The sequence below is a fragment of the Rana temporaria genome, chromosome 3 (genome assembly GCF_905171775.1).
Source record: "Rana temporaria chromosome 3, aRanTem1.1, whole genome shotgun sequence".
In the NCBI taxonomy this organism is placed as follows: Eukaryota; Metazoa; Chordata; class Amphibia; order Anura; family Ranidae; genus Rana; species Rana temporaria.
The window spans coordinates 196,258,882-196,269,745 of record NC_053491.1 but is presented as its reverse complement, the minus strand read 5'-3'; the positions used below and the strand labels follow the sequence as shown (position 1 = coordinate 196,269,745).

At 39.7% G+C, this 10,864-nt stretch overlaps 1 protein-coding gene across 5 annotated transcripts in view; it reads right to left on the bottom strand.

Annotated features, from left to right (window-relative positions):
• Positions 1-5,398: 5,398 nt before the first annotated feature.
• RASSF3 (Ras association domain family member 3) overlaps positions 5,399-10,864 on the bottom strand; it is a 207,761-nt gene continuing 202,295 nt past the window's right edge. For all 5 annotated transcript variants that reach the window (XM_040344070.1, XM_040344072.1, XM_040344071.1 and 2 more), the window contains 2 exons: positions 9,196-9,311; positions 5,399-8,050 (listed from right to left, as the gene is read on the bottom strand). In XM_040344070.1, the coding sequence (XP_040200004.1) occupies positions 7,901-8,050; positions 9,196-9,311 (266 nt within the window). In that variant the 3' untranslated portion in view covers positions 5,399-7,900. The remainder of the gene's footprint in view (positions 8,051-9,195; positions 9,312-10,864) is intronic.

Below are 10,864 nucleotides of genomic sequence, written 5' to 3'. Positions count from 1 at the left end.
TAGTTTGAGGTGTTTTTTTTTCAAATTCTGAAAGCTGCAAGTGAAAAATGGTAACCTCCAGATTTTTAGAGTAAATTGTTTTTATTTACAGTTGTGTACCTTAAGTTTTCACCATTTCACAAAAAGGCACAATTTAAAATGTACAAATATTTGCCATTTATAACTCGATACATATCCAACTGTTGGTCAGCAAGTCTAGCGCAATTGTGCTTGATGTCCCACCACTGCGCTCATGCACAATACTCTACCCTACAACTGCCACTTAAAGTAATAAAATGTGAAAAGTATTTTAAATGAAATGGCACAAGCGTCACAATGTTATAGTGAACAAAAATCCCTATAGCCATGTGATAATGAAAATAGCAATCCTAAATTGACACCATGTGATGGTAAAACTGAAGAATGTAAAATACAAATTGCATTAAAGTAAAATCCTAAATTAACACCATGTGATAGTGAAAATATACAAAATAAAATGTATATAAGCATACAATATAAAATATCCTAAATGTGAAGAAATTTCAATAAAATTCCATAAAGAAAATAAACTCCAGGTGATTAACTAGGTGATAAATCTTCTATGGTTAAAAAAAAAAAAAAAAAAAAACACGGAACTTCCTTCCACCACACCATTTGTGACAGCGATTCCGCTCCCCTTTAAGAAATGCACTCACCATATTCAAATGCCTTGCATTCTCATGCTCGGCATCATCACTTAAACCCACCTGGGTTAATAGTAATGCGATATCCAACCGTGCACAACAGAAGAGGATTGCTCCACATGTAAATAAAAAGTGCTTCCAAAAGTGAAATACCGTAAAAACTATTTATTGTGGTCACGGCGGACCTATGATGCAGCTTATTAAGTCCATTAATATGTCTCGATGACGAAACATGTCAGGGCAGGGCTGTACGGCAGCCATCTGTGACGCATGACATTTTGCCGGATGTGACCTATCGAAACTGACAAGTGAGGGTGAGGTTTAGAGAATGCATCGTAGGTCCGTCGTGACCACAATACACCGCTACAGTGTGCTGACAGGAGTTTGCTTTTTGGAATTGGATTGATGCGAGTTTAATGAGTGAAGATTTTGTTTTTGCAATAAATTGTTTACGGTATTTCACTATTGGAAGCACTTTTTATTTACAGGTGGAGTAATCCTCTTCTGTTGTGCACGGTTGGATATCGCATTACTATTAACCCGGGTGGGTTTAAAAGTGATGATGCCGAGCATGAGAATGCAAGGCATTTGAATGTGGCGAGTGCATTTCTTAAAGGGGAGCGGAATCACTGTCAAACGGTGTGGTGGAAGGAAGTTCAGTTTTTTACCGTAGAAGATTTCACGGAGTTAATCACCTGGAGTTTATTTCTTTATGGACTTTTATTGAAAATTTTCACATTTAAGATATTTTATATTGTATGCTAATATAAAATCATATTTATTGCATATTTTCTACTTTTCCCATCACATGGTGTTAATTTAGGATTTTACTTGAATGTAATTGTATTTTACATTCTTTAGTTTTACCATCACATGGTGTCAATTTAGGATTGCCATTTTCATTATCACATGGCGTTATAGGAATTTTTGTTCACTATAATAATATTGTGTTACTAGCGCCATTATTATTCATTTACAATACTTTTCACATGATACAACTCAATACAGTTAACTTTTACATTTACTAGGAATTTAGCAGGAACGTTGTACACCGTTATTTTAGCAAACATTGTTTTGATAAACATTTGCACAAATATCGCGGTGCCTTAAAAATCAGTAGCATCTTTTTATTCTACTGGCCATGTGCTTTTACAAAATATATGGTTGGGGCGGGGGGCAGTAGTCTTACAAAGTCTCAAAGCGAAAAAGGAAAATCTCTAGATTTTTAAAGAAATGTTTTCAAATTGCGCCTTTTTGAGAGAAAAATCGGACGTATGCAATTTACAAATATTTATTTATTTACGCTATATAGGTTAAGCTTTTATATTTAGTAGGAATTTGGCAGGGATTTTGTAAAATATAAAAACATTTTTTTTTTACACATACAAGAGCGTTTTTTTTTTTTAAACTTGTATAAACAAATGACTATGGCAGCAAAGGGGTTAAAGCATGTTGGTATCTATGATATTTCAGAGAGCATTATATTCATGCAAGACTCTCTCCTCTACCTTCAAATGGGTTACAATAAAACCATGGTCAGTCCCTTCAACAACTGTTCTGCTACATCGTAATCAAATTACTATTCTGTTGTATGCCGACATCTAGTGGTGGTTTAGGGCCACTACAACTTGTCATGCGATTTGGTCCCTTTCAGTTTTAGCTGGACCATCCCTGTTTTTCTATGTTCCACCACTCATTGTTTAGTTCTTTGCAGAGACAGTGCTTTGGATGCGTAAAGAACACCATGACTTTTTTTGAGACTGGAAAAAACATCTTTTGTACTTGCCTAAAAGTAAAACGCCATTAGATTTAACTTATCTCATTGAAGGGTTAGGTTGCCAGTGGATGGTGCCAAGTCAGCAGATGACCATACTGTTAAGACAGACTTCGTCTGAAGCAGGCGTCTCAAACTGGTGGCCCTCCAGATGTTGTGAAACTACAAGTCCCATCATGCCTCTGCCTGTGGGAGTCATGGTTGTAACTGTCAGCCTTGCAATGCCTCATGGGACTTGTAGTTTCGCAACAGCTGGAGGGCCGCCAGTTTGAGACCCCTGGTCAAAGGCAGTAGGTCAATGCATAAAGCAGCATTTGAAACAGAACTATAATCGATAGACTGATGGGATTGACCATGGTTTTAGTGAAACCTTACTGATGTTTAAAAAGTTAACCACTTGCGGACTGCCCACTGCAACGAACTGTAGACAGGAAGCCTGTACATCACTGCCTGATTCAGGGTTTAGGGCGCACAATCGAACGTCCCCAGGCCAGCACTCAATGTGATTGTATATGTCATTGTCAGGGACCTGCTGATCAGCTAAGTGCAATTACAACAGAGCTCTGTACAAAAGAAAATTACCTCTGTTTCTCATCCCTGCAAAGCAGGGATGAGAAACTTGGAGATCCAATAGTAAAAGCAGTGATAAAACTGCAGTTCAGCCACCTGTTTTTACCATCCTCTGACCGTTCGTCTGAAAGAGACCCATTCCAAAACTGTACCCATTATTGCTAGTGCCAAGTGTTTTTTCTTATGTTTACATTCATACTTACGGATCTTCCCATGACTAAAAATTATTATTGAGAAAAAAAAGTTCAGCTTTTAACAGTCTGTTTCTTCTGTAGCCCAGCAGGAATTTTGCACACCCCTGCCTTAGGGTGATCGTTTTCAAAAACTGACATTTTGCAGGAACTCAAAAATGTGATTGGTATTCAGAAAGTCAGCTGTGTAACTTAAGGCCCTTGAAAGCCCATTCTCTGAAAGGGTAGCAGAATGTGTTCTGCAGTGCCATCGTGAATATGCTCAAAACCTATAAAAATAACAATTATGTGTGCGAGGAGACATGCAATTACTTTCAGTTCCAAAAAATTAGAAATTTAAAAAAAACTCACCATGCCTCCTAAACATCTTTGGGTGTCAGCTTTACGAAAAGGGGTAATTTTGGCCAAGTTCGTACTGTCCTGGAATTTTAGGGTGTCAATGCAATAGGCATTCAGAGTATTACGGTTCATACATTGTCAGGAGAATATAGACCAGTGGTGGCATAAAGTGAGGTCATTGACACTTCCAGAGGACCACACACTAGCAGCACATTTTCGTGCATTATGTTCATTCCAAATTAATGCACACCTCAATGTCCAACGCTCTGTTGCATTTGCACCATATGCCAATGACGAGTCTGCGTACAACACCCCTCAGCATTTGTGCCAGTAATAACAACCTTATCATTGGTGGTACTGGCCACAATAAACTACCCCCCAGCATTGGAGTCAGTGGGCGCAATAATAATCCCCACCATTGGAGTCAGTGGGCGCAATAATAATGCCCAGCATTGGCGTCCGTGCAAGTAAAAGTAATCCCCAGCATTTAGGTCAGTCAACAATTTAATATCCCCATTTCCTGCATTGGAGGAGAGTGGCAGTGAAAGTGAACACTCCTCACCCCTGGTCAGTTGCACAGAAAGTTATTTCTTCCAAACATATTTTACTACCTTAAGTCAGCCCCCCCCCACCCCTCTAAAAAAAAAAAAAAACAGCCCAAGTATGTTTTATTGTACTTTAAATGGAATTCACAGCATGCGATCCGCAGACGTCAGTTGACCAGTCATTACAGTTTCTTGAGGGGTATACATGAGGCTCTTAGAGAAAAAGGATCCATAACCAACAGGGATAACATGGAAAACACAAAGTGGTTGTAAACCCCAGACATGAAATATAAACAAAGCATATCCCCTGTATAGGGTGTACTTGTCTCAATCTAGAGCCAAGTATCATTTCTGTCTGCTGCCTTGTTATTCTGCTACAAGCATGAGTCTGATGAGTTTTCCCTGACACCAAGAGAAAAAGAGGCGACAGTGGAGGGCAGTCTATGACTCACAGCCTCAGCTGTGTGTGTGTGTGAAGGGGGCGTTTCTCTCCCCTTCCAATCAGCTCTTCTCAATGATGCAACTTCAGCTCTCCCCGCCCCATGCTTTTCAGTGCTGTGAAATATTCTGTAAAAATTCTGCACTTTAAATGGATGTAGGGGAAAGATGTCTAGATAAAAAGATACAACGTATGTAGGAAGATTTATTTAATCTCTAATGCCGCGTACACACGGTCGGTCCATCCGATGAGAACGGTCTGATGGCCCGTTTATCGGTTAACCGATGAAGCTGACTGATGGTCCGTCGTGCCTACACACCATCGGTTAAAACCGATCGTGTCATAATAACGCAGTGACGTAAAACACGACGTGCTGGAAAAAAAAACGAAGTTCGATGCTTCCAAGCATGCGTGGACTTGATTCTGAGCATACATGGATTTCTAACTGATGGTTGTGCCTACTAACGATCGTTTTTTTTTTCTCATCGGTTAGGTATCCATCGGTTAGATTTGAAACAAGATTGCTTTTTTTTTAACCTATGTATAAATAACCGATGGGGCCCACACACTTTCGGTTTGGTCCAATGAAAACGGTCCATCAGACTGTTCTCTTATCGGTTTGACCGATCGTGTGTACGCGGCATTAGTATTGCTTGAGGCCAGTCACTTCACTGAGTATATGTAAGGTTTTACAATCAGTTTGACTAGCAATAAGTTCCAAGATCAGTTTAAAATGTTTTAGGACTTTAGTGGACATTTACGATGGTTGCGCAAAGTGAAAAACTGTAAAATAAAGCAAAGCTTTGGAAAAAATTGTTGCTACTCACCAACATATTCAAGAACCGTCAATTCTCATGTGAGAAAATAAATAAAACCTCTTTAGAAATTATAAATAGTGTAACTTTTATTTAAAAGATTTGAATTCATCTCAAAATCTAAATGTAACTTTCTTGTACCATCTAATGTGAATCATTGCAAGACTTTCAATTCATTTCAGTTATGTCAAAAGTACTTAAGACTTTAAAATTTCAAGCTCATTAAATTCAAATTCCACATATCCACACAAGTGTGTTCATTCTCAGGCTGTGCAGAACATGTTCCAGTGTCGGCTTCTATCATGTAAGAAGATCTTAAGTCACACAGTGAAACACACTGGTCCTGGTTTATCAGTGCGTGAAAGAACGGTTTGGTCCATGGCAAATCGGTCAGATTCTTCTTTACCTCTTCCAGTGTAGTTTGAAAATAAAAGCAAGAATCCGATAGGTTACTCCTGAACAAACAGATGGTTCTTAATTCGTACTGATAAATAAGGCCAAGTATATCCAAACGGGGTGTGGAAAACACATGCAAATGAGCACTTAAGAGTAGCTAATCTGCTTCCCTATACAGGGAATATAGAACATTAAATAATAAAAATAAAAAAACCTTGATCATGGCCAAAAATTAATACAGTAATCTGTCAATGACAATACGTAGTGCATAAAAACATTGCATCAAAATTCAATCTAAATTATTGGATATGTCCATTTTTAGTATATATTTCAAGTAAACAAAAAATACATTCACAGTTGAGAATTTAACAAAAAATATTTTGCAGACAGCTTAACAAGTGAACTGAAAAACTGTTCCCAGATCCGAGGCTTTTTATCCTTTTCCATTTGCAAAATTTTAAAGCCACTGCAAATATAACAAGGGCTTCTAGAGACTTCCCTTAGCTTAAGTTAGGGACTTGCAGCTTACATATACCCATGACACCACCATTGTAGACCCAATATTGAACGGGTCCAACAATTCTGGGTATATAGATATTGGCTGCAGCTCCTCGCGCATTTCTGTGATGGTTACAGGTGGTTTTAGTCACTTTTAGGCAGCAGCTTGCATTTACTAAAAAGGGGGATTTATTATACCGGTGACACTGTTTTTCTTTCAGTTAGTGATTTTACATTTAATCCTCGGAGGCTGCCGTTGACCACCTAACTGCGTATGGAAAATAAAATACACCTCATTAACACTGTGTCCCTAGCTTATCTGAGTCCGAGCCGTCTGCTACAAGAGATGAAGGCCAACATGCTAAATAGCCTGGCCAGGAGGAGACCGTCTTGATCCATACTTATACAGTAATGCTATATCGCACCACATCAACCTGCTGTGAAAAGTAAACATAAAATTGCCACGGTGTCAAGAGTTTTCTTATAAAACTTCTTAAAATTACTAAAAGCATAAAAACACAATTTAAAATAGTAAAAAAAAAAAAAAAAGGTAACACCACCTTGCTTGTTCTTTGGTTTTCTTACCACATGCATTTCCATGCAATAATATCATACCAAGTGTTTCATTGCTGCAAAACACACTGTACAATCCTCAATGAAAGCTTTACTTATCACTTTCATTCTCTACATCTGTGCCCATGTTCTGGTTAAAAAAAAAAAAACCAACTTTACATTGCATCTACCAGTATCCTCCACACTTGCCTAGGAATGGAAACCATTCCACACATTTAGAGCTATCCTCATACATGGCAGTTAACTTATAATAAAAATAAGATTGCCATCAAAAAAAGAAAAAATCTCTAAATGAAAACCTATAAACATCCCTCTACCTTTCTTACTACATACAACTAACCAACAGTTTTGGTGAAATCTCTCAACATCATTAAATATACTTTGTAAAGCAGTCGATCGTGAACTGTTGACTTCCCTTGGCAGACAGCCTTAATTTGTATATATATTATCTTCCTCTGTAGCAGCTTAATATATGTATATCTACACAACAATACACGTAAAACGTGATTGTAACGTGTTGTGCTGACTGCATAGTTACTCCTCTACCCCGCAGCGGTGGGCAGCATCCTCATCGTTCATCACTACTTCCTAAACTTTCTCAGAAAGTCCCCGTCTGGTCCCTCATCTCCTCCTCCCATTTCATCACTTGCCATTAAGCCTCCAAGCTGGATTCTCCAACAACCTTCATTAATTCTTCTGAATCGTCAGGTGTCTGAATTGGCCAAACTCTAAAACAGTTGCCCCAGTAAGCAATCGCCATAGAAATATTTTCTTCACATAAATAACAGCTCTTGACATGTTTAAAACACAATCTTATCTTAATAGATTAAAGCTTTTATAATTTACATGAAAAAGAAACACATTTATGAATGTTTGTTTTGTGGATTGTCTGCAGCAAATACCACCTGTGCAGAGAGAACCTCTATAAAGTCTCAGTAAAAGTCATTATCCTCGTCCACATTAGACTAGGTTTGGGGCCAGTTTATGACACTTCAGATAGACATCCTTTCAGGAATATATACCGTGCCAAGTAAGTCTCTGTTGGACAGAGCTGCAATGCTCCGTCGTGCGGCAACATAAATCCCCTCTGCCTTGGTTTTAGCCAGGTTTGTGCACTCCACTCAGAGCTTCCTCTAATTTCTCCTTGTAGGATGAATAGCGCCGCTTTAAGGTCTGTAATTGCTCCTTTTCCTCTTTGTCTAAGATTCGCAAGAAGTTCTGCAATTCTGGTACCGAGAAGGCATCCCACTGAAAACACAATTCAAAATATAAAATCAGACATGGCTTAGAATGATACTCTCTGAAATGCTATTAACAAAACCCCTGAAAAGTGACCAGAGTTTGACAGGTGGTGAGCAGGAGATAGGTTGCCTCCTTACCACCCGATTTAAACCTAGGGTTGCCGCGCAATGCACGCAACACGGAAGTACGGCAATGCGAGATTTAAATCAGGTGTGAGGAGGCGACAAAGGCGATACCGTGTCTGGTGATCTAGGACTTCTCCCATATTGTTCAGGTAGATCTCTACCTCTTTAAGGTTGCCTACCGCTGATCTATGGTTACACAGTGATTCTAACATTTTCCAGATCTACGCCTAATACAGATCTTTAAGGCCTCAAGTGTACATGAGCATTACCCCTGTGGAGGGCTAGGGTTACCTCCACAGGGAAGCACAGTTGTTCCATGCATCCCTGTACAGGCGGTGCCATTGCTCTTAATTAGGATGCAGTGTTTGCATGAACATAGCCACTGCTTTTAATCTGACCTCAGTTTGTAGCCGTGCACTTATATGGATGTCACATTAGGAACAGAAACTGTCCATGCAGCCACAGCATCCCAATTGACAGCTATGGGACTGCCTGCACAGGAATGCATGGGAACACATGTGCACCCCGTGGAGGTAAACCTGGCCCTCTACAAGAGTAATGCTTATATACACTCCATATGAACAAAGCCTTAGAAATCTGTATTAAGCGCAGATCTGGAAATGTGTAGGCCTAAACGTTAACATGTTCACTAGGTAATTGTGATTAGGCAGCAGTACTCTGCATTTCACCAGTTGACGCCTCAGCAATTGTTGAAAGCGTAAATACATTTTCTATAAAAAAAAGCACTGATATTGAGACTTTATTGAACCACTAACATGGGTGCTCAACCTGTGGCTCTCCAGCTGTTGCAGAACTTCAAGTCCCATCATGCCTCTGCCTTTGGGAGTCATGCTTGTAACAGTCAGTAGCTTGCAATGCCTCATGGGAATTGTAGTTCTGAAACAGCTGGAGAGCCACAGGTTGAGCACCCATGCACTAGCACATAGAAAGAAAAAAAGTTAGTGATCTGCCTCCCCCCCATTTTCTTCAGTATAAAAGCAAAACCATAAATCTTAAGATTCTTACCATGACATCCCCAGTTTCATGCTCTCGTAGTACAAAACTAAGGGTTTCACTATTCGGCCCAGCAACCAAACGAAGGTAGAGGGGGTTCTCTCTGTCAGATAACCTGCACATGCAAACTGTGGAGGGAATAAAGAAAGATTAACTGTGAAAGTGGCAGTATGTACAGGTTCCATTTGCTTACAAACATTAACCAACAAGACTTCTCTAGGTGTTTGTACTCTGTCAGGTTTCTTCTTGCCCCTCAAGTTGTTTTGCTTGGCAAATTATTTAATGCACATATTTTCCAAGCAGATAAAACGTCATGCATTGGTTATGAAAGAAACCATCATAATTAGAAATTAATTAGTCTACCTGGAAAACCTGAATGCAGTTTTTAAAAGGTCACAACAACATACAGAATTGTAAAAACAAATAACTAAATCTTGAAGGTCTGCGTCAGGGCATAAAGTAAGAACACACAAAATAAAAATGCAATAAAAAAACATGAGGGATATTCTAGGATCAGTTTAAGTACAACGTTATCTCAGTCGGAATAGATTTCAATGAGCAGGAGTGCCTACAACCCTTTTGTATCTTTTGAAGACCCAGGCAGTGGTCTCCCAATAAAAACTCTCATTGGGGTCCTACTCTCCTTATTGAACTGCAGCAAGTGGTGGGTCCGACAGGTAATTTTTTCAAGAGTGTGCAACAAATGTAAATGAAAACTGAACGCCAGGATAAAAATATTTTCTGAATACGTTTTTACATGAATCTTAGTGTGCTTTGTGTATTTCTTTCAGATATGTACAGTAATCCAGTGTGAAACTTTGATCTTTATTACAGGAAGCTCCTGCACAAAGCCAGTCACATCTGTGCTCTTCCTTGTGTATAGTGACTTTTCTGCAGGCAGCCTATAGTCAGAGGACCTCCTAGGTCCCTCCCATAGCTCTGCTCCTAGCACAGCCTGTGTACAACACCATGATGATACTGCTGCAAACAAGTCATTTCCTTGTAAAAGTAGTAGAGGCATCATGTACCTACGCCATTTAACCCCTTTTGCTGCAAAAGCAGTTTTTGTTTACATGCTTAAAGTTTTTTTTTTTGGACTGCACAGTCCAAAAAACAAACAAAAAAACACCACACATTTTCTGAAAGCAGACACCATAGGGAATAAAAAAACGGATCTCGGGCTTTTCAGCCGTGTCCCCGATATGGTTTATTTCCGCCGACCCGGACTGCCGGAGACCATCTGGCCCTCAGTTTTCTCTATGGCAAACTTCTGGTGCCAGTGTATTCCTTCTCCGTCTTGCTGGTATAAGCATTGTAGGGCAGTGGGAGGGGATCGTAAGAATGATCAAGTGGCTGAACAGCTGCTATGATTGTTTTGAGGCTCCATTCACACCTAGGCGTTTTCACGCCCGACGCTATTGCAGCCTGCAATACGCTGGAGGGGCGATTTAACATTGTCGGCTATGGAGATGGTTCACATCTCCACGCCGAAACGCCTGAAGCTCAAAACAAGTCCCTGACCTTTTTTTTCCAGGCATCTTCGGCGTTCGGCCATATTACACAATGTGTAATCACCCCTCCAGCGAAAATCGCGGTAAACAACGCCGCGTTTTGTCGTGGCAAATCGTGGTAAAAAACTACGCAAATCGCCTACGCCTAGGTGTGAATGCAGCCTTATGGT